The sequence below is a fragment of the Martes martes genome (genome assembly GCF_963455335.1).
Source record: "Martes martes genome assembly, chromosome: 2".
NCBI lineage: Eukaryota > Metazoa > Chordata > Mammalia > Carnivora > Mustelidae > Martes > Martes martes.
In genome coordinates this window covers 39,077,431-39,101,928 of record NC_137889.1, presented here as the reverse complement: position 1 = coordinate 39,101,928, position 24,498 = coordinate 39,077,431, and the positions used below count along the sequence as shown (strand labels likewise).

Genomic DNA, 24,498 nt, shown 5'->3' with positions numbered 1-24,498 from the left:
GCTAAAAGTTGCCAGTGAAGATGGGCTGAGTCTAAAGGAAGAGCTATAAAACCGGATGGAGAGGGCACACGCAGGACGCCATGTGGGGCAGAATGAGCAGGAACTTCAGCCGAAAGAAATGAGAGCAGGTTTCAGAGAAGAACATCTTACGGGATGAGGGACACTGGGTGGAGAGGTTGGGAGCCCGGGTCTTTCTGGTGAAGTAACAGGCACGGGGAAGCTGTGTAAGGGCAGGCGCAAGAGAATAAGGATCCCCGGGGCAGGGTGAGAAGGGCAGGAGGGAGCAGGAGGAAGTGAAGTTGAAAAGATAAGCTGGGATCACATTGTGGAGTCCTCCAAGACTACCTAGGTAAGGCAATATGTGTTGGAGACAGTAATAAAAAGGCAAAGGCACCTGGGTGGCTCAGTCAGTTTAAGTGTCCCACCCTTGATTTCAGCTCAGGTCATGATCTGGGGGACCCGGGATCAAGCCCCGTGTCAGGCTCCCTGCTCTGCAGGGACTATGCTGGAGATTCTCTCTCCTTCCCCCCACCCCCGCACCTCCCCCTGCTCACTCACTCTCTTTCTCTCTCAAATAAATAAATAATCTTTTAAAAAAAAAAAAAAAAAAAGTAAACCCTGTCTTTTAAAGAACAGACAAGCATGTCGATACAGCTCAACAGCTTTCAGCTAGCTGTTTTGAATTGAATATTCACTCCTCTCTCAAACCCTTTTCCATAAAGCTGTAATGATTCTGAGAAGAAACGCATGTCTGAGCAGTTTAAATAAAGCTTTTTGGGCTAAAGGCTCCTAGACGCTGTCAGTTCTGCCCTCAGCTGGGTGAAGGATTTGTCTTTGGCAGCTTCTTCCTGTGTCTCCGTCTGCCTCTCTTGCCAGGAGCTCATGTTTTTCCTCTCTTCCTGTTAAAACTTCTTCCCAATCTTATGGAACTCACTAGTGTAGGACCTCCCCACAAGGGTATCTGCACACCTTTGGACGTGTTTTTAAAAGGTGTCCCCACCTCATTCCGGGACCTAAGGCGGGTGTACGTTGGGTCAGAGACCATCAGCGGTGAGACGTGGCACGGTGGGGAGCCAAGACAGGAAGCACTGGATTCTTGGCCCTGACACCCACCAGAGGGGTGACCTTGATGGGAGACAGAGATAATGAGCATGTCTACCTGTCTGGTGGAAGAGGGGATTAAATAAACCGATGTGTGTGAACTGTCAGAAAACGCCCAGCGCACAGACGGAAGAACCTGGGATAAGCCATGGCAATCCCCATCTCTGACCACAGGACCTCCAAGACATTGAATTGTCTGAGCACTTGGGAACCACTGCAAGCAGAAGGAGGAGGAGGGCTCTTTGAGACCCAAGAGCTGAGCTCACTGACTCCTGGGACGGACTGACCTCCTGACTCCAGATCCAGATGATCCTTGCTGAGCTAAACTCCTAGGCTCAGCCCTCAGGGCCCTTGTGAAGTCCACTCCTAGTGATTCTCAGATCCTGCACGCTGACCAGGCTGGTCTCCATGCTAAGCCTATAGTCCAGTCCTATTCTGGAGGCAGTCGGCTTTCTGGTACCCCTGTCCTTGCTGCCTCCTTCCCTCTCCAGGAACCCCTTCTCAGCTTTAGAGACCAGCTCAGGTCCAGCCTCCTCTGACATCTTCCCTGACCAACTGGCTTGCACCCGGCCACCAATTCCGAAGCCCACAGCATGAAAAGTACCCCCCACTGAACCCTCAGTCACCCAGAGTTGTGTCTGCCCGTGTACATAATCAGGTCCTTCAAGCCTGAGACCTAGCACTAGCCTCCTTTCCCAACCCCCAAAACAGGTGGGGACATCCTACGCAAATAACAGGGGTCCTGTCCATGCATGTTGATTCTGCCTTGGTGCAAGACCTCACCAGAGACTCTAACAGGGGATAAACTAGAGGTCTGGTTAAAAACAACAACAACAAACAAACAAACAAACAAACAACAAAAACTACAGCTCCTTTGTGCAAACACCGCTTCCTTCCCGAAGGGGCTGACCAGGCCAAAGTCTGAGCAACAGCCGTGGCCACACGTTCCTGTGAAAGGGCTCCAGCCTGGGTCTCCCCGTCCCCGTCACCCCCCTCATCCTTCCACTTTGTGTGAAGCCCCTATTCAGACCCTCTCTTCACTGAGCCTTTGCACCCTCTCCGGCTAAAGCCAAGTTGTCCATCCTAGACATCCCCCACTTTCACAAGTGCCCTTGTAGCCTGTTCTTAACAGGAAACAAGGCAGGAGAACAGTGACAACCTCAATTTTTGAAAAAATCCCCTGGGAACAAAACCGCTTTGCACAAGCACAATGAAAATACACCAAAAAGGCAGACTTGCCAGCTTCTGCAGTGCTGTGACAAAATACCCTGTACCCACAGGATGTATGTCAAACACAGGTTCCATTAGTCTCAGCACACCGAAGGTTGACCGAGCTGACCCTCAGCAAAGGCGCCGGACTGCACATCTCACCCCCTCATTCCGCCACCCTCCCCCTTCACCTTTCCCTCCTGTCCTCTCAGCCTTGGAGGTGAGACTTACTACCTAGTTTGTAGGTCTCCGCAGCAAATGAAAATGTAAGGTCCCCCGTTTCAAAATTATTGAGAATTTCAAAATATTCTACAACAGCAGAGCATTCACTCTACGTTGGGGCTCTCCCACTTGCCCTGGTGGAGAGCTGGACTCCTGCCCACCAGCTGAGTTCTAGGCTGGGACACCTTCTCTCCCACCATCACCACAGGGAGAATTCCCTCTTCAAAGGGTAGCTTCAAACCATTTACATGCACTTAAGCCTTCTATCTCTGATTTCAGAATAAAAAGCATTTCTCCCTCCTTAAAGGACCTTAAAGCATCAGCAAACAAAGGCGGAGGAGATCTGAGGTAGGATGTGGGATAGAAGGGACAGGGTGAGTGACAGAGGAACCCAGTATTCTGCAGTCCTACTCAGAACTTAGAAGGGAGCCAACAAGATCACTCCAGCGCACAGTAGGGTGAGATATGGTCATAGGCTCTAACATCCTCACTGCCCTGGAGATGCTGGCTGAGAACGAAGGCCCAACTCACGACCTAAAGTCCTTCTGCTGTCCCACCCGCCAGCCCCTCTCCCCACACCCCCAAACAGGTCAGAGCCACCCACTGTGCAGAATCCCCCTCCCACTCCCACCCCAGCTCTCCCCTATTTCTGCACCAAGATCCCCAGAAGTGGCCAGAAATGCATCCAAATGCCTGCCTTCCCTTTTCAATCCCCCAGTCACAAAGTTGCTGGCAAAGTAGCATATCACTGAAATGTGTGCTGAGGAAAGAACCCGCTTCCTGTCCTCACGGCCCCAAGCCCCTTGCTCTCTAAGTACCCAGGACCTGGAAATGGATTTGACTTGTCCAAAACAGTGTTAGCAAAGGGGTCACAGGACATCCTGTGGTTATAGAGGTTATAGTGAGACACAAACAATGGAAGTCTAAAATTCAGTCTTCACTTCTTGCCTTAGTTTTCTCTCCCAGAAAGCACGAGGTGCTGGTCATTGAGCATAGGTCAGGAATTATGGTAGAAGAGCTACTAAGGTCTTATAACGATTTCTATGCCCCTAGCTTTAAATGCATCTCAAGGTGCCCTCAAGACCTTCACTTTCTTGGGGATCATGGCTTGGGTCCACCCCCATCCCCAAACCAACTCTGTTAGTATCTGACCCACTCTGGCCACCGCTAAGGTGCAGAAGCTGGAGGAGGGCGGCAGAGAAGCAACCCCATGGAGACAGGAGACACAAATGCCTCATGTAGATTCATGTTCTCAGATACTTGGATTGTAAAAGAGGAATGATTTGGAAGGCGAAATTGTCTCATGGAATCATGTCAAATTTATGTCCAAGAGTCTACTGAAAAATAGGAAACCAAAGCCAAAAGTTATGCCACTTGGAGGTAAATACTGAAGGAAGAGCTAAACCACAAACACAAAGATTTTCTGTTCACTTGAGGAGATAAACATTTAGGCATCCTACAGTACAGGATTTGATCCCATTTTTCTACTTTAACTTCTTTTCCCAGATAGCTGGAAAAAAGAAAAAAGAAAAAATCATGCTCTTATGTAAGAAGCCAAAGCAAAAATCGATGCCAACAAAACATCGAGGGAAGGGAAGAGAGAGGCTTGTGCTGTTCCCTCTGTCTTAGAGACAGAAAATAACTACATCAATATAGATAATAGATCATCATCGATGTGGTGTTCTCCCTCTGCAAGCTTCATGCCACCCGAGGAAGTGGCCACAGTCAGTCCACACATGATAATCTATCAGAATTTCTCCTTTTTGTAGAGGAAGATCCCAAAGGGTTGGTGGCATGTCCTGGTCACCCAGCAGAGCAGGTGGCAGAGTACCCTTCCGGGATGGCTGCTTGGCAAAGATAAGGAGAAAAGACGCTGAAGCTGTGCTTTGCTTTTTGCAGAGGGGTGGGGTGGGGGGATAGGGCCTCGGAGGACATTAAGTCAAGTCTCTGAGGACAGATGAGGAAACCGAGTCTCCGTGGGGCTTCAGGGTCTTAGTCAGAGTCACACAGCTCCCTGTGTTCATGTCATCATGCCACCTGCCTCACAGTCAGCTTTAAGCTTTGTGGAACTATTATCACCTGGAAGCATTTCATGTGCTTTTATTATTATTTCTTGAAACACAAAGAATCCCCATACTCGCTCCAGGTTCAGCACATCAGTTGTCATCCCAGGAAAACAGCTGACTAGATTTTCACCAACACTGGAAAAAGTGTGTGGCTGGATCTGCCTGCCACCAGAGGCTGTGGGCCGCACACGGAAGCAGCCGGGGGTAGCTAGGAGAACAGCATCTCTGACAGAAAACCAGCCACATATCCGATCAAAGGAACGCAGGCACCAAAGGCCTGTGTCACTGCTGAGTGAGGTCAACAGGCCTGGTGTACTAAGATACTCTACGCAGGAAAGCAGACAGATTTCAAATATGAATGCAGATGAAAAAAATCATAAGGGCAGACATTCCAAATTGCAGGCTTTGATTTGTAATCAAGTTCTTTTGAAATCGCTTTGTGTGGGGGCAATTCCCATAGCATATCCAGGGTGAGTGGTAGCCAGGATTCGTTTTTTAAGGATATTTAATGGCCTTCCTCGTGGGTCAGCTATTAAGATACTCTACGTGGAAAGGTTTCATAAACTCCAAAGCGCAATAAAATGGGATGCAGCATAATTGGAAGGGGAGGTGAACCATGAGAGACTATGGACTCTGAAAAACAACCTGAGGGTTTTGAAGGGGCAGGGGGTGGGAGGTTGGGGGAACCAGGTGGTGGGTATTAGGGAGGGCACAGATTGCATGGAGCACTGGGTGTGGTGAAAAAACAATGAATACTGTTACGCTGAAAATAAATAAAAAATTTAATAAAAAAAAAATGGGATGCAGCAGCGTCATATTTCGAGCTCTCCCTAAGTGCTAACCATGTGCTTACAGTTGCGATCTGCCAATGTGCTGGGCATCTTTAATACCTCGTATAAATGAGGAACAACAACAACAACAAATCTCGACAACAAAAAGTTTCATCTTGTAAAAGATTTCTTTGCCTGGCTCAAGGTATATGAAAAATAATTCTCTACCAAAATTGTATGAGGTATGGTTCACATATAAAGTGGAAAAAAATTGTAAGATGGGGAAGTGTCCAAAGAGAAGAGGCATAAATGGTGGCAAGAGCTTTTTGATAGGACTAAACTGAGTCCGTCTGGCCTGTAGGCTGATGAGAGGGTGGTTATATAACCGAAGTTGGGAGCAGGGTGACAAGGACGCAGCCACACGTCTGGGAAGTTGAAGTAGATTCTCTCCAGAAAGAGGGGGAAGAGCTGGCTACCCTCGAACGTTATTTCCACTCCCAAATTATTAGTTGATTTTTGCCCCAGGAACAAGGGAAAAGTCAGTAAGAGGATACTAATGCATCTTCCAAGGAATGGGACGAGGCCACTTTCTTCCAAAATTAGACACAAACACAAACTAATAGTTTCTGTGCCCATCAAAGAAGCTGAGCTGTTCATCTCGCTAGTGTTCATGCCATCTGCCAGCCCATACAATGTAACCTAGTGGTTAAGGATGTAGACTCCAGAATCAGACTTCACAGGTTCAAATCCTGGCTCTGTCACTCGCTAACTGAGCGACCTTAGGTCATTTACTCAATTAACCTGAACCTCAGTTTCCTCATCCTCCTAATAGGGTCATTAAGGAGGAAAAGGGAATCAGTAAGTATACAGTTCCTCCAACAGTGTCTGGCAGATGATGAGTGCCGCAGACCACATGTTCGCAACTGCTCTGGTGTTCGTGGGCTGATAACCAGGCCTGATCCCTAGGAGAAGGGCCCAGGGGAGAGACCAGTTAAAACTGCCTATCAACCTCCATTGGAGTTTCAATGGTTTTTGTTTATGTTTGGTTTACTTTTCTTTCTTTTTTTTAATTAATGAAACCAAGAACTACTGCCTTCTCCTACCAGGGAGCAATGAACCTGACCCCTCAATAAGTGTGATTTTCATGAGAAGGTAAGTAGAATGGATATTTCTGAGAAATAAAACTCCATGCCATATACTCTTGCGGTCGCTCCCATAACACTTTCAACCCGCCATGCCCAAAGCCAGCTGCCAGCCTGCTGCGGCAGGGACTGGCCTGGGTGCCTGGACCCTGGTGCCCTTCCTTCCCCTCCCCACCCCCATTCTCACACTTGCCAACCTTCTATGAAGTCGGAGGCCGAGTACGGGCGCTGATTTGGGCTGCCCTCCACAGGGCTGTTCAGGGTCTCCAAGGCCGACTCCACAGCTTCCACCAGCTCATCCCGCTTGTCCTTCCTCACGGGTTTCTCCTCGGGGTGCCGAGTCAGGCCGGTCTCCAGCTGGTACACCTTCTGCAGCGTGAAACTGTCGAAAGGCACTGCGGCGTACTCTGTGGCCAGCTTGACGCCGGCATGCACCTCCGCCTTGTCCACCTGGGAGTGCAGGAAGGCCAACAGGTCCGCCTGGGTTTTCTCAGGGGGCCCCTGCTCCAGCCCCAGGCCTGCCGCGTCGCTGGGGTGAGACTGCGCACTCCTGAGCCGCTCGCTGCGCTCCTGCAGTTCCTCCTTGAGCTGCGCAATCTGCCTCTTGAGACTGCTGATGTAGTTGCGGTGCTGCTCCTCCCACTCCTGCAGGGCCGCCTGGTACCCCTCCTTCCCCGTGGGGCCGTTGGCCCGGGGCAGCCCCAGCTGCTCCTCGTCCCCCTTCGGGGTGCAGGCCAGCATGTAGAGCACGGACACGGCACAGCAGAGGAGCACAAGCAAAACCACCACGCGAGAGATCCAGGCCAGCAGCCCCCGGCGAAGCATCGTCACTCAGGAATCAGCCATGCGGCCGCAGCCGGCCACATTCCAGAAGGCCAGGGCCCCGCGGAAGGGCGTCCCTGGACTAGACCGCGGGGAGCACGCGTCTGGAGCCCCCCAAGCTGCTTTCATCCATTTCTCTCTACAGTGTGTCTGGTCCCTTGAAGTCGACCACCCCGGGGAGCAGTTTTCCTACTTGGAAAGGATGACCTTCTAGGCAGAAGCAACCAGTCCAGTGAAAACTCCAGGCGGCCACATTCATTCCCATCATAGCCTTCCAGAGGTGCAGCAGACCACAAGAAGGGACCTGGGAAGAGACCAAACGGCAATGACACTTAATCAAGACAGTAACACCCTTACGTTCACCGTGGCAACGGATATTCAATAGGCCTCTCGGGAGGCTTACAGAAAATGCTTATGACAGGGGATTAAATACTGTTACCCGTTTCTAAATCAGGACACCAATATGTATGTGCAGGGCTGTGCACATAAAAAACAAAGGATACAGGAAAAAGAGTCGAAGGAAATATGGCAAAATGGGAATTTCCTCTGCAAGCATTAATGGTGACTTTCCGGCTTCTCTACATTCTTCTCTATCTTATAAATTTTCCACAACGGCACATATTATTTTGATGGTTAGAAGGGAAAAAGAAAACCTCAAGAAGGGGCTTCTCCAGCCAGGCCCGCCCAGCAGTGAGGGATGCGAAAGTGGAGGCTTACTTGAGCTCACCTGTGCACCCTCACTGAGGGCAGGGCTGGGACCTGACTCAGAATGGTCTTCGAACTTTCTAATGAGACAGGAGGGAAGCCCCTGGAGCTTCAAATATGCAAATAACACACACGGACGATAACATAATCAGGCGGAGTCCAGAGGCAGTTGGAACTTGCAGACCAGGGATGATGAGTTTACCACAGAAAGGGATGGGTTGGGAGAACGGAGACCAGAAATACTTGTCTTGTCAGGACTCCAATCCCAGGCATGTCTCTGTCTTCTGGGTCCTGCCTGATCATCAGGAATACCCAGACGGATCGCAGAGCCTTTCATTCAAACTCCAAACCCCTTGTAACACACGAGAAGTCAACCTAACCTGTCTTCTTCATTTGCCCCAGGCTCCCTTCCTCCCTCCTCCACCCATCACGGACACCTCAGAGCACGCTCCTTCAATGTCCTCCCTTCCCACTCACTCCCCTTTCTTTGTCTCCCCCTACCCTTCTGAGCCAGAAAACAGAAAGAATTAATGATAAATGGAAAACAGAGCAAACAAAATTTCTGGTTTAGGGAGATTTTTTAATAAAATCTTCCTAGGTGCATCATTTTTTAATTTTTTTTTTATTTACTTATTTGACAGACAGATCACAAGTAGGCAGAGAGGCAGGCAGAGAGAGAGGAGGAAGCAGGCTCCCCGCTGAGCAGAGAGCCCGATGTGGGGCTCGATCCCAGGACGCTGGGATCACGACCCGAGCCGAAGGCAGAGGCTTAAACCACTGAGCCACCCAAGCGCCCCTAGGAGCATCTTTTTTATATAACTTCTCTTAAAAGCAAGCTCCCTGAGGGTACCATGTCATGACCATTTTATAAAAATTTGACATTTTAAATAATTCCCACAATAACCAAATTGTTCTTTTCAGAGTCTTCATCCAATCCAGAAAATCCAGATTCTGGGCCAATAATCATCTCACTTACTAGTGGTCTGCTGTCTCATTTACTGACTGGGAGGAGGACTCCTGTCAATTAGCAACTTCAGGACCCCTGGGAGAAGAAAGAGGTGCTCCTTCTAGCATTCTCTCTATGTTGAAAATATAGTCAACGATAATGGGCTCATTGACTTTATCTGATATGCACCTACTATGTCTAAAGCATACAGAGATCGTCTTCCATTATCCTGGTGATGTGCCTCTTACAGATACCATTACCAAAATAGTTTATTTCTCAATTTTCCTTAAAAATTCAATTCCAATATTCCCCTTAGCCCAAGGAGTCTCTCTGCTATAATTTAGAACAATACATAGTTATTAGTGCTAAGTTTAAAGTGCATGTTTAGCTCTGGAAGCCCGTTCTGTCTGATGAAAATCTTGGGATTTGCGTAATTACTATAATTCTGTGATTAAAAACATCTCAGCTTTGGTATTCAGGCACCTTGCTGTTTTTAATGAAATCTCTCAGATGAACTCATTATATCCAAGTATTAAATTACCAGTGAAAACATGTTATCACGTTATTCTACCATTTTAAAGACTTTTACTTTAAATGGGTTGTCACTAAAGACAAAATAAGCAAATCAAAAACAAAAATGGAACATTCAACATTACTTATTGTGCCACAGAAACAAAGGGTGTGATCTTTCTAACAGATTTTGTTTAATGAAATAATTGTTACATTTGCATAATAAATTGAAATCATGTTGTTTAATGAAGCAGTATATTAAAGCTATGGATGGCTAAAGAAATTTAAAACTGTAATTATTTTGTTCTGTTCCATAAGCTCTTCAAGATCTCATCCAGCTTTTGCAATTCACTAGTATAAATTTCAAAGTTACTTGATATTCCATTCTTCGGGATGTAAAAGGAGGAAAAAAACAGATCTTAGGAAGAAATGACTCTTTACAAGAACTAAGAAAAAGCCATAAAAATTACAACCAAAGAGGCAATGAAGGATTTCTCCTTTTACATGTCAGGAGCAGATACATTCTTTGACAGACAGAATGCTTTCTAACTGTTCTAACAATCTCATCTGTAATCAAAACAGTAAAAACTGGCTAAACTGTGGAGGCTAGGAATATCTGCTTCCTAAAGTCAGGAGGCCCGTCCTTTGGCTTCTTGCTTCTATGGAGACTTTAGGGTTTCCACTTGGCAGCACAGAACATCATTCTTAAGAACACCTGCTACTTGACCAGCTCTTCCACATACAGGAAAGAACACCTCAAGGAGATGTAACCAGACCAAACATGGAGCGAAACCTGTAGGTAAACGAGACCAAGTGCAGGGATAACAGACACCGTGTAGTCTCCCCCTCTCTCTACAGAGGTGCTGGGAGAAGTAAGAGTTAACATTTGTCATGTGTTCATAGACTTACAGAAGGAGAGCATCATGTAATTATCAAGGACTACTACAAGTTAGAGGTGACAGTGAAAATATAGCTTTATGTGCTCAGAGCAGCATAGTGCTACTATTTTAAAAACGTAGAAAAGACACCCAGATTTTAGACTAGTTCAGTCTTTGGGGGTGGCTGGGAACAGGGGAGGTGTGGAGAGCAAGGTGGAGGCCTGTCAATAACCAATTTTAGAACCTTTGGGAGAAGAGAGATGCATATTCCTATTTTTTTTTTAATTATAGAAAATCCTTGTGTTCATCAGATTTCTTGCCATTTTCAATTTAATTTTTTCAATTTCTTTTAAGATTTTATTCTCTTAGATAATCTCTACACCCAACGTGGGCTTCATACTCACACCCCAACATCAAGAGTCACGTGCTCTACCAACGGAGCCAACCAGGTGCCCCTCTTGCCACTTATATTTCTAAATGTCCATCCTTACTAACTGCTCTCCTGTCTACTAACTACTTTCCTGCCCCTGGCCCAACCTCCCAAGGATGGTTCTGTGACACATCTTGTCCCAAACACTGGATTGATTGATTAGAGTGGAGGGACTATCCAAGCACAATGGTTCTGCTGCCATTCTTGCTATCTCTGAGCAACAAAACCACAGGGTAAAGGCTTTTTCATAGTCTATAAAGGCAAGACAGTGCTGAAGAGTGATGCTTTCTAGTACCTACCCACCCAGGTTTGAGCCCACGTAAAGCAAGGTTATTCTCCAAAATCTCAGAATGGAAAAGCATTCTCAGTGCAGACTGGCATCAATGGGCCAGAATAACCCTAAGAACGTTTTCCCTAGGGTATTTAGATAGGGGGTAGCAATTTCTGAACACATAAGGCAGAAAGTCTAAAAGACACAGTGGGCCTCTGCCAAAGGGTCCAGCAATGGATGAGTTTCTCAGATGCTAGGTGGAAGTTGTCTGACAGCTCTGACATCCTACTGGGCTCGAGGAGCATCCAGAACACCACCCAGATCTCCAAATGACCCAGCAGGGACCCAACAGTGGGTCAGAAGCATAGTCAGCTCCATCTAGGATACCATTATCACACTTAAAACAAATAGTTACCAAGCACCACTATGTTGAGTGCACTCCTGTAAGAAGTTACAGGAGAAAACGAACCAAGCACAAACTCCAGTATCAGCACGTTTATAAGCTTATAGAGTGCGTAAGGCCATCTCAATGACAGTAATATAAGTCCTCTACAGGCAAACACCATTAAAACAGACACAAAATGTTCATGCTTACCAAATGTACATGGAAAGCAGGGGTGTTGAGAAGTATAAATGAATACATTTTAAAATGTCAAAGGTTGAAATAAACGGTAGGAATTAACATTAGTTACGATAAGATAGATGAGTGGCTATGGGCATCATTTCATCTTAGAGTGGAAGATCTTAGAGGATAAAGCCAAGACAAGCCCAAGTCTGGTTCAGAGTCCAACATTTTACCCCAAATGGGGACAGTGGAAGTTAGAAGTTCTATGACTAGGACAAAAGTACCTATTCTGAGAAGTAGAAGGATGGGTGTAGGCACTTCGCTCTACGGATCCCAGTGAACATTCTGGTCATGAAATCTGTGTACCATGAGAGAGGTGTACCAAGATGTGTCTATTAATGGCCACAAGATCCTCATAAATCGCCAAGGATTCTAGGACAAGTCCCACAAAAGCAGCGTTGTCAGGATCAGCAGCAGGCAGAAAGACAGTGGCTTCACCTCGAGACCAGGTCTGGCAGCTCTATATGTCACAATGAGAGGCCTTGTGAGTGATAAAGGAAACCATTCAAGGAGTGGCAGTGAATTCTATAAGGCATCTCCACCCTGTGTGCAGGCACAGCCAAGAGGGTTGATGGGGGAAAAACAAGCAGGGTCTCCCGGGCCAGGAAGTGGTAGACCAAAGCCCCAGGATAGCCGTGAGAGTCTGGTCCACCCCGGCCCACACGGTCAGCTCTTGGATGGCCAGGCCACAATGTAACCTTCAGTCAAAGGATTAGCTGTACTAACAACATAAATGGAGGTTCTATCTCTTGGATAAATATATCATCCTGGACGTGCATGGAAAAGGCATCATGAAAAGATTCTTATTCAAACAGCTTCCAAATGCTCTCAAAAATGTATATGTGATATAAATGTATGTAACACGGCAACCTTTACTCAAGCACGTGGCTCCCTTTAGAACTCCTTCCACCTGGGGCTGACTCTCCATGCAGCCTATGATAGCGGGCCTCCAATCTGACCCTCAGCATCGTCGCCCGTGGGCTTTCATCCCACTGTGTGTTCACCTCCCACACTGCCCTGGGGATCTGAGGTGAGTGGCCGGTAACATAGGCGGAAGTGGAGCACAATTCTGCAAAATTCAACAGAAAACAGCTAAAAGCCATTATGAGCGCTGGAAAAGCCCGAAGCTCACAGTGCCCACTCCCAGTGCATTCTGTTTATAGACTTGCCTAAGTTTTTCCCATCTGCCTTCTCTTAAAGGAAATGAACATGTACAATCAATTCCTGCAACAGCTTTGTGGAGTCCATAATCATCAGCCCCTTGTGCACAGTTCGTGGAGGGTTGAGGCACTTGCAAAGAAGGGAAAATGGCCCAAAAAGGAGCACAAGAGCTCATAATCTCCCTAAACCACATCCACCTACAAGTGCGCAAGCAGGGGTTCCCAGGTGTCACAGCGTTGTCTGGACGTGGGTTTCCTTTCCCCTGTGAATCTTTGGTCAGCGTCAACTCTAGTGCTAAATGCTTTATCCTCAGCCATGACCCTGAGAGCGAGTGAAGAACTAAAGCAAGGATGCCAGAGGGTCAGTATCACCGCCCCAAAATGGAGAGGGGCCGCAGCCGAGTCCCAGGTGGGGACAGGGCTTCCAAGCCACGTCAACAGTCTAACACTCAGAGCAGCATCCGACTGGCCATGAGGAGTCTGAAGCATTCCTCCCTGACCTCGTCCAGCCCCGACACCAGCTACCTGGCCTGGGCCCGCGGCTCTGCCCTCACACAGACAGGGGTCTACGCAGGCTGTGGCCTCCAGCATGCCAGGAGTTCTGCCGCTTTCTTCCTCTGACCTTGGCCCTCAGGATCAGCCATCTCCAAACTTACCAAAATGAAGGCACACTCCAGGTGATAAGTAACTTCTGACCTATAGATGATAGAGAAGGATGCAAATCTACTCATTTATAAGTTATATACACATTTTATAGTATTGTTGTGTTATGTGTTCACAAAACAGCACTCTTAAAATAATGCGGTAGAACATTTGTTTTGTTTTCTCACCCTGATGAACCTTCCTGGGCACTCCCAAGGACCTTACTTCAGGGTGTTACTGACCTCCTGATCATGCTTCGTTTCCGTGGCCCCCAGTTAATAGTGAATTCCACGGCCCAGGGCGCCTGCCTTGCTGTCCTCTTCTCAGAGTGACTTTCCTGCCTCTGGATCACACTGGCTGCATCCTAGGGTGTGCAACGCCTGCCGCCAGGCCATGCGTCCAGACCACTGCCAGGCACGCACTCCCCTGCCTTCCTAGAGGACTCAGACTCTCGGCTGGTCTTTTCTGTGGGGTCCTCCCTATAAGTTGGCTCTGAGAGTAGGTTCTCCAGGGACCAGCACGGAGCGGCCCAGAGGAATGGGGCTGATGACCTCCGTTGACAACTTCGTAGGTGAGAGGTACCCTTCCATCCCCTCGACTCCACAGTGGTCTCCTGAGAGAATCATTCTGATTCCTTTTACCCTACTTCAAAGCAGGAAAAAAGAAATGTGGTAGAAGAAATTAGGGTCTGCTAGTCAGAAAGTGAAGGTACAGAGTTTAATCACAACCACACGCACCCAAAAATCAGGAAACAGGTCTAAACCATTTTTGTTCTTCTCTCTTGTCTTGATTTTGGTTTTTAATTTGCTGGTAAAACTTCAAAGGGAAGAACTGATGGGGGGAGGGGTTTCCTGAGTGTGTATACATTTACTACTCGCCCTGCACCCTTGTCCTCCCTCACTACCTCCAACCTGTTTCAAGAAGGGTCCTACGGGGTCAGTGAGCACAAGGGGCCACCACAGAGCGGTGAAAAGAGAGTGAAAAGAGAGAAGGGTCCTAGCACAAGAAGTTATTACTCAGGGGACTAAGAATAAGTCTAATAAAGAACCTTTTCCCAGCAGGAAGGTGTCTGTGCACATACGCAGGGCTGAGTCAGCTGCCGAAACACCACAGACAGATCTGCCTGGGTCTCCGTCTCCCCGCTCAGTCCCACGGGGCTCTCTGTGGCTGGTGGAGCTGCCCAGCCCCACAAAATGAGAACCCCAGGAAACCAGACTTCCAACACCCTTCACTGCTCATGATTACAGCCACTTACTGAGCATTTATTTTGGGCCAAACATCACACTAAGCACTTTATAAACATTTTCTCATTTAATCCTTAAAACAATCTTATGAGCTAAGTCCTATTAACCCCCATTAAAGATAAGGAAACCGAAGCTTAGAGCAGTGAAGTCATTTGCCCAAGCTGGCAAGCGGCCAAGTCCGGTTTCAAATCCAGCTTTGTCTGGATTTGATGATGCTAAAACCTTGCTCTTACCTACTGGGCTATCCTGTTCAGCACCCTTAATAATCCCGGACTGCTTGCTGAGACCCATTCCTCATCGTGCACCCATCGTGTCCAATCTTTCTTGCTTCTGAACTCATAATGAACCTTCCTATTTATGAGTTTGTCCAGCCCTTTGGCTGTGGCAGTAAGCATGGTTCCTCTCTATATAATTTTTTGGCTCCCCATTTAGCTGTAGTTTGCACTTCCACATCGCTTACCAGCTCTGCAAACTCATGCTATCCCTAGAAATAACACCGGTCATGGCCATGGCCAGTATGAGCGCTGCCCTGGCCCCACGGGGGAGCCAGGAAAGAAGACATCGGCAACATTCAAGTGCTTCTGAGCAGACGCCAAGGGCTTATGCCCACATATCAAGTTGAAGACAGCTCCAATAAAAAGCACCCTAGCAAGTCGAATTTTTAATCAACTGAGAGATGTTCTTCTTTGAAAGGAGAAAAAGAGAACATCTCTCAGATGGGTAAGATGCTGGCTGGCATTGCTATGGAATTCTTTCCTGCCAAACACTGATTTCTCACTTCTTTCCACACAAAGCATGGCAAAGGAGATGCCCATGCAATGGCCATTCACCGTGTGTCAACCAATGTGCAGGCCAGAGTCAGCCCCAGCATCCGTGGAGATTCAGGCAAAAGCATGCCCTCCCCTGCCCCCCGTCCCGAGGAGACCACATTCCCAAGGTCACACAGCACAGCTTCCAGGGAAAAGCACGCTGTCAATTAACAAGGAGGGGACTAATTGAGAGTGAGCAATGCTCACAGCCAAGGACCTTCTGGCTGAGTAATAAGCACAGAGCCCTGAGCAGATGCCAGGCAGAGCTGCTGAGTGGTAAGCATCAGCTCCGAGGTGAGGTCAGAGGTGTGAACCACATCACACCAGGCCGGGAAGGCCAAGGTGGCTCCACGGTGAGATGGGCCCCAAGTCAGTTATGGTGAGAGCAGCACAGAGAGGGAAACTGGACTTCTCTCCTTTCTGCTAACACGATTTATGCCCCCTATCAGCAGACAGGAAAAGGAAGAGGAGGATGAGAAATGAGGTTTACTGGGGAACTTGTGTGGCATAGTCAGTTAAGAACCCGAACCTTGGTTTCTGCTCAGGTCATGATCTCAGGATCATGGGATCAAGCCCCGTGTGGAGTTCCACACTGAGGACAGAACCGGCTTAAGATTCTCTCTCCCCCTCCCCCTCCCCCTCAGCTCCTCCCTCACTCATGGACTACCCCTCTCTCTCTCTCTCAAATAAATTAATTTAATTTTAAAATGTTTACCAAATGCCTTTATCGTGTACCACCCAATGGCTTTACGACATCTGTACACACAGAGCTCCCAGAGTAAGATAAAAGTGCTCCCCTGGGTCGTCTGTTCAGGCAGCCCTGGACGGGGAGGGGCACCAGTGAGGAGCCCCGGAGAACCACTAGGTTCATGCATTATCTGCTGTCTCCCCTAAACCGCATGTGAGTTGTCAATCCCTGTTCTCTGAGACGAGAAAACTGGGAAAAGGGGAGGCCAGTGACCTTCCCATGCAGCTAGCAGGCCTCCACATCCCCAAACACCACCACAGTCACCTGCTTCCACCAGGCTGATGCCGCGGGGCACAGACAGAGCTATGCAATACGTAGAATTAGAGAAAACTAGCAAAGGGACGCAATGCCTACCAGCAGGGCCACAGAGAAAGAGCCAGAAGCTGAGAAAACACACAGCAGGGAGAGCCCTAGAAACAGGACAAAAGAGGCCTCTGAAGAGAAGTGGTCCATAGATACCAGTCTCTCAGAATGCAAAATGGCACTCCGACCTGAAGGCAAGAGTTGGGGGAACACAGACAGCACAGTGTCCCCTCTCTTTCTAGGGCTCCCCTAGGTGGGACTCCATGCTTGAGTGCAAAGAGCAATGGCCAAAGAGCGATGACCGAGAAGCCTGTTCTCTCTGGCATATGTAGTCTTCTCATGACTGGTGTGTGCTGCCTTCTCCCTGGGCTGTCATTCTTGCCTCTGCTTCCCAGTCCTGGGCATTGGTCAGCACGATGCCAGGCATGAGTCTGGGCCGCCTCCCATCTTGTGAAGGAAGGGCAGTGCCAGCTCTCTGCCCTCATCAGACACTGGAAGGAGCAACCGCTGGAAACATCCTGAATCGAAAAGGTGCTGACAACCACTCTCATGAGTCACTTGATGTGTTCTGCTGGCGTGTTTGGAGTAAGAAGGGTTAAGAAGATAACTGCTACTTTTAGTCAAGATGAAATAAACAGCCTACCACCTTTCAGTTCTCCTCGTCCCTCCCCACCTACAAGGAAGACAGCAGCACACAAATGAGGGGCTTTCTTCCAGCAAGTGATTATTATATAACAGGACTAGAGAAAGCACGGATTGTGCAGAATTATTTTAGAAACCCCACAAAGTGAGATCAGCAAAGCCTTCTCTCTCTGTGCCATCTATCTCAATCTGGAAATAGAACCAATAATAGAGAAAAAATTAATAGGAAGATGTCCAATATTACATAAACACAAGATGTATTGTGATTTTTCACAAAAATAAAACCTTGCACTGACTGCAGGTAGATTCTGCTCCAGCCCACTGTGCCTATGAGCACCTGTTCCAGCCTTCCTTACCCCTTCTTCAGCTCCCACTCCCAGTACCCAGTGCCAAGTTTATCTTGTAGTCAACTGTCCCTGACAGGGGGTTAATTATTATTATGGTTCTGGCTAAAAATATTTCAAGACATTGCTCCTATCAAGAAATTTATCCATAAAAGATACTATCCTACTTCTACAGAAGCTAAACAGCATGGAGTACTTACTTAATCCAAGTTTGTCTTACAGTTTAATACTATGTAATATTCCACGAACGTGATATCTGTGTCACTCTTAACATAGTCCACGCTCTTTCTGCAAACTTTTGCCTTTCTGTCTATGATCCCACTCTATCTGCATCTTCCTCCAATTTCTCTGATGTCTCCTATGTTGCAGGTTCTATTAATATCATACCCATTTTTCAGATAAGGACATCTAGGCAGAGGTTAGTCATTTGCCTGAGTCATCTGGCAATGAAAGGGCAGAACTGGGTTTCTTATCCAGGCCGTATGTCTCCGTTGTCTGTGCTCTTAAACACTATGCTACAAGGCTTCTCTAGAGCTTGCTACATGCTTAACAGAGACCTGTTCACGGTAACGGGGAAAAGCAGAGAGAAGGCTGGCGTGCCAATGCATGAGGCACAGTGCTAGGCTGTAAGGAGGTAGGAGAGGATCTGGGAAAGTTTTATAGCAAAGAGTCCAGTGTAGAAGAGAGCTCTCACCAGAACCCAACCATGCTGGCACCCTTATCTCGCACTTCTGGCTTTCAGAACTGTGAGAAATCAACGTTTGTTTGTTACACTACTAGTGTATGGTATCTTATAACAGGAACCCGCACAGACTACAGCCAGCCCTTATATCATGACAGGGGAGGTATACTTTACCCCACAGGTAATGGTTAGCCAGCCATTTAAGTTTTTAGATAAGAGAGTCACAGGAGCAGAACTGAATTCTAGCAAATGCACAGTGCTGAGACGGGCTGGAGAGGGAGAGACCGGCATTAGAGAGGCCAGGTAAGAAGCCAGCCCACCACCTCGGTGTTCCAAAAAAGGCATGCAGAAGCAGCAGCGCTAAACATGGCAGGAGGGTGGATTCCAGGAGTTTTCCTTAGGTACCATCTCCAGGATGTGGACACCAATCAGATGAGAAGGAGAAAGAAAGTGTCCACCAAGAACAAGGCCTAGGGTTTAGCTTGAGGGACTCACAGGATGGGGCCACCATTGAATAAACCAGCACACACAGGAGGAGATTTAGCAGAAAGACAATCTTGGTTTTGGACCTGTGGACCCGGCACAGCCTGTGGAACGTCAGGCACGGGGTGCGGGGGCCTGTGTTAGGCAGCCTCTGCCTGCCTTCTTTGAATTACCAGAACAGGCAAATGCCGGTTCTGCCAATTCCTGCACCTCGACAAGACTTCACACTTCTACTTGTTTTGACTCTCTGAAGCACGACCTCATATCCCCTTCCAGCCTATCAGTATGGCTCAGTGGCTGAGAGGGCAGCTTCTAGGGTGCAGACTAGTCGAGTCCTATAGTTACTTGGCTTCTCTTGGCCTTTGTTTCCCAAACATGGGAGCACAGGGGCCTCGGGTCCTTCTGAGAGTGGGAGCACGGGGGCCTCGGGTCCTTCTGAGAATAAAGGAGACAGTGCACGTGAGGCGCTGGGCATAGAGCCCGGCACAAAGCTCACATGTAATACGTGCAAGCCAAAATAAGGCCCAAACCCCCCACGTACAAGCCTGGCACTGACGTCATTTCATGGCTCAGAAAAACCAACCAAGGAGGAACAGCTGATATTTACACAAATTTACAGGTTGTTGTGAAGCAGGTGGAACTAGCACCCAGGGCTCCAGACTCCCGGTCTCTTGCCTCTGAACTACATTCCCAAGATTTCCAATAGAAGTAACTCTTTCACATCCCTATTGGCCCCCTAAAGCCCAGTTTAAAAAAGAAAGAAAGGAAAGGAAAAGAAAAAGAAATTGGTAGTGAATCTGAAAAGTTCTCCCCAAACTGCCATTTATACCAAGTGGTAGAAAGCTCGCCAGGCTGCTGGGGGTATGAAAGGGCAATGGCATTGATGGGCTTAGCTGGCTCCATCTCTGGGCAGAGTGGAAGGGCACAGGGGTGGTTTTCTTGAGCTTCTTCAACACAGCTTGGGCCTCAGGACAACAGACTTCAGAGCTATGGACATGAGAGCACAAGCTGCAAGCAAACTTCTCTGACCAGAGAACGGACCGCATGGACCCCGAGCACAACTCGGCGGTTAGCCCCGCCGAGTCACTATTAAAGGGCTGGCAGGTTCTGTTTGGAAGAACTCTCAGAACTTCCTAGGATACTTTTGAAATGCAATTCTCCAGTAGCTCCAAAGGATATGGGACAATACACTAGTGTTCTGATTTCACCTGCTGGCACTAGAGATATTCCTGGGGTTCAACAGAAAACTTCAGACAACAACAGAAGCTGCTTCCCAAAATAAGGCTTCACAATGTCTCTGGTGAGAAGAGTTCCTGGATTCCCTCTTTTGACTGTACTGCATTATCCTGATACACAACAGCTCTCAGTTCAAAGCTGCCCAAGATGGGCGATGACAAAAAATCCCTCTTCCTGAAAGATAAATTAGAATATTATCCTTTTGATGACTTACGAGAATCTGTAACAATTGCTATAGTTTCTACAACAGCGCTACACAATGTCAAAGGAGAAAAACATACACGGTTTCATTCCAGGCTAGGCTGGTGAAAGATAAGCCCCCACCCTGAGAGCCCGCACACTCAGTCCACACCCTCCCTGCGTTACCCCAAAGGGGCATGGGACTCTTGTAGGAAGCAAATTATGTCGTGAACACAGAAAATTCGTTTTCTGAAATTCTTCACTGATGTTCCAATTCATATGAATTTTATCCACTCACCCATCAAATACGTATAGAATGTTTACTGTGTGAAAGGGACCGTGTCAACTATGGTAGGGCATAAAGAGGAGGGTCAATTGTCCTCACAAGGGTAACGGTCCCCTGGGAGGGATAGGTATAAAAATAACTGAGACACTAGGGCACTGTGAACAATGTAAGAGGAACAAAATGTCGCTGTAGTTCAGAGCAGAGACAGACTGCTCTGGTTGGAAAGACCAGAGAACTTTCAGATGAACTTTTCAAGGTGAGTATTATTTATTGGGTAGGAAAGGGGACCCTGGGGAGAAACCCTAAATGATTATGGATAAAAAACAGACAACAGATCTAATTAAGGTTTTTTGTTTTTTTCCCAAGTAGGCTGGGCATGGAGACTAATATGGGCCTTGAACTCAGGACCCTGAGAAGAGTCAGGGTCCTGACTACCTGAGCCACCCAAGCACCCCTAATTAAGGTTTTTCTACTCCTACTCCAATTCCACCACTAAGGATGCATATTTTCTTAATTTAAAAGAGGGGGGAAATTGTGAACTCTAAATATCCACCATTTTATTGATGTTGTATAATACTTCTCCAAAATTTTTTGGTCTGATTTTTTTTGTACGATTTTTTGGTTTGAGTATTTCTTAGTGTTCAACTCTTTTTCATATGCCCCAGGGCAAGGTGAAAAGAAATGCAATGGGCCCTGTCACCATCCTTCTTTATTTTTTTATATAGCTCCTTCTATCTAGAAAGAAGAGTTGGAATTGTTTTCTTGGCACCAAGCTAATGGGTCTCGAGATTGATATAAAAGCAATTATTCTGTGGAGTAGTGAGTCTAAGGAGGGTTCAGCTTTTAATGAACATTGCTTTATCTCTATTAAAAGCCTATAATGAGATAAAATTTTGAAGGACTTTCCTCAGCTACCGTGGGCTAACCCTGTTGCTGACTGATGCCTGGCAGGTGTTTATTTCCAACCTGCTGGCTCCGTGTTACCACAGGCATAAGTGAAAACACAACACAACAAAGGGTACCTCTGTTACACATTCTACACCCTCAGTTTAAGAATTAGACAAAAGAAGCCAAAGAGAACATAAGGACATGGTTTCCACTGCAGACACGTGAAAGGCGGCGCGCCAGCCCAGAGACATGGCCACGGAAAGCCACAAACAGCTCAGAACACAAACTGACCGCATAGTCAGACCCCTTTCGGAAAAGGAAGCATGCCCCTCCGTAGGGCACCCTTGTGTTCTTTGTCCAATTTATTTGCCAGGGCCAGAGTCTTTTTCTTCCAGGGCACAAAACCCTGGTTGCAAAGGTGATGAAAAATATTGTCAATTTTCTTCAAACAAATGTGAAACTGCTTTGCAGAGGACAAACAGAAATACTCACAATAGGTGGTATCATTACCACTTTTATCTTCATTATGACTGGTGCTAAGAACTGGCAGACATTTCAAAGGAATATGACTTGAGAAAACCAAATTAGGAGGTGATAATCGGAAAAATAAATCCTTGTTTACATAGGAATTGCAGTTCAGTCAAGTGTGTTCTTAGATCATTGGCACCTGCCTCTCCCCCCCAGCTCCTTGGTCCTCCTGCCCTTCCCCCCAGCAAAGTCCCCTACACACAGCATTCTTGGTACCAGGTGTCCTCCCTGCAGAGTCCTGCCTGGACAACCCCACTCAGCCTTCCCTCCCCTCAGAGAGAGGAGGGGCAGCTAGCAGAGACAGCTCAGTGTGTGGTCCAGCTTTAAAAGATGAGCTGAGACCACCAAAGCCTTGCTCAGAAAGCCATGGTAAAAGCTTTCCTTCAGAAGGAGTTGCCAACCAGGAGCAGGGCAGCCAGCCCTGACAGGGTAGCTGAGTCACAGGAACACCCAGAGCCATAGGTCCACAACCTGAGAAGCTTGTCAGTGCCAGCTGGGTGAGAAAAAACATCTCCTCTCTGCTGCCAGCTGAGGGATTCCTGGCAGGGCCCAGTAAAGCTGACTGATGTCGAATCCCACCTCCCACCAACCCGTTCCCTGAAATCCCAGGGCCCTGGGGAAAGGACATGGGACTGAGAGGTTTCCATTCCAGACACTTGCATTCCCTTCGTAGAAGGGTAGGACAGCCATTTTGCAAAGGGCCTTAACTTTAAAATTATGAATTTATGATTTACAGATAAAAATTAAGAGATAGGGGCACCTGGGTGGCTCAATGGGTTAAAGCCTCTGCCTCCAGCTCAGGTCATGATTCCAGGGTCCTGGGATTGGGCCCCGCATCGGGCTCTCTGCTCAGCAGGGAGCCTGCTTCCTCCTCTCTCTCTGCCTGCCTCTCTGCCTACTTGTGATCTGTCTGTCAAATAAATAAATAAAATCTTTAAAAAAAATTAGAGATAAAATGAAAAGTGCTTACCTGGGGGCGCCTGGGTGGCTCAGTGGGTTAAGCCTCTGCCTTTGGCCCAGGTCATGATCTCAGGGTTTTGGGATCGAGACCCACGTTGGGCTCTCTGATCTGCAGGGAGCCTGCTTCCCCCTCTCTCTCTACCTGCCTCTCTGCCTACTTATGATCTCTCTTTCTCTCTCTCTGTCAAATAAATAAATAAAATCTTTGAAAAAAAAAAAGTGCTTACTTGACTGATAATATTACTTAAACTATTAGGAGTCCTAACCTATGACCCAGTCGATAAATAAAACTAAACAAATTTGCTGAAAATATCATGTAATTTAATAAGAAAATGTTGTGTCCTTTACAAACTTCAATCTAAATACTTTTCTGAAATACATCTTGAGTAAAGTAAAATGAAAAAATACTTGGCCTACTCTTTTCGATACTGAAATTACCAAAGCTCTGGTCATTCCAGGGCTAGACAAAATGTCAACAAAGTCTTTCGACAACAAGTAGCTTAACAAGCACTTACTGAACACTCATTAAGTGCCAAGTCTAGTTCAAGGTATTAAGACATCTAGCTCTATCTATCAATACAGATAGAGAGGTATCAACCCATAGATCTATAGATACATAGGCATAGGATCAAAGTACACATGTATCTACATATAGATACAGATGTATCTCAAGATACAATGAAGAGTAAGACAGGGTTCTGGCCTCAAGGAGTTTAAGGTATAGTGAAGGAAGAAGACACACAAACAGATAAATCAATGAGCTAATTGTTCTACAGAGGAGCAAAAGGTAAGAAGAGATAGAGCAGAAGCATTCAATCTAACCTAGAGGGTTCCCCAAAGGCTTTCTGCAGGAGATGGCATCTAAGGTAAGCCTTGAAGGAAGAGTGTAGCAAGACAGACAAAGAATGGAAGAACATCCCCAGGCAGAAATAACCAGATAGCAGAGGTTGGAGGCGTGAGCCAATATGGAGCATGCAGAGTGCAGGTGGCTCAGGCGGCTGGCACGTGGGGTGAAGCTGTAGGGTCCGGCTGTGGGGACATGAGACATTGAATTTAGGGAGGAGATTATGAATTTGGCCTGGGTCATGTTAAGTTTCAGTGCTCTGAAACAGCCAGGTAGAGATGGAGAATGAGCAAATCTATCAGAGAGGCGGGTCTGGCCTGGAGATACAGATTGAGGTCATCGGGGAAAAAAATGGTCATCAAACCCTGAGAGTGGATGAGACAACTTTGGGAAAGTCCAGAGCAAGAAGCGCTCCTGGTTCTGAGTCCCTAGGAACTCTGACTCTGAATGGCCTCCAACTGTATACTGTTACGAACTGGGAGACAGCACAGGTCGGCCTCAACACTGCCAGCACCACCCATGACTGAGCAGGGATGTCTGCTGTCCTGGGTCCAGGACTAGGAAGCCCATTTTTCACCTCATACCCAAACTATGTTCTCCAAATTAACCTTATAACCAAGCTGATACTTCGGCCTCCATCTGCCTGAATTCAGTTTCTCGACTTGTGCAAAACTGTGACAGAAAGAAATAAAGCAATCGCCTGATGATCAGAAGCTGCCCGAGATGCCTAGCCAGGTCATGTATTCTCCTGCTAGACATAAACCATCTCAAAGAATACCAGCCTCAGACAAGGTTACTCTGAGACCATGATGAAAGAAACAA

The 24,498-nt window shown here is 47.3% G+C and overlaps 1 protein-coding gene across 12 annotated transcripts in view; it reads right to left on the bottom strand.

Annotated features, from left to right (window-relative positions):
• CSGALNACT1 (chondroitin sulfate N-acetylgalactosaminyltransferase 1) overlaps window positions 1-24,498 on the bottom strand; it is a 335,010-nt gene that overhangs the window by 85,769 nt on the left and 224,743 nt on the right. For all 12 annotated transcript variants that reach the window (XM_080794800.1, XM_080794795.1, XM_080794796.1 and 9 more), the window contains one exon: window positions 6,708-7,636. In XM_080794800.1, coding sequence (XP_080650926.1) covers window positions 6,708-7,335 — 628 coding nt within the window. In that variant the 5' untranslated portion in view covers window positions 7,336-7,636. The remainder of the gene's footprint in view (window positions 1-6,707; window positions 7,637-24,498) is intronic.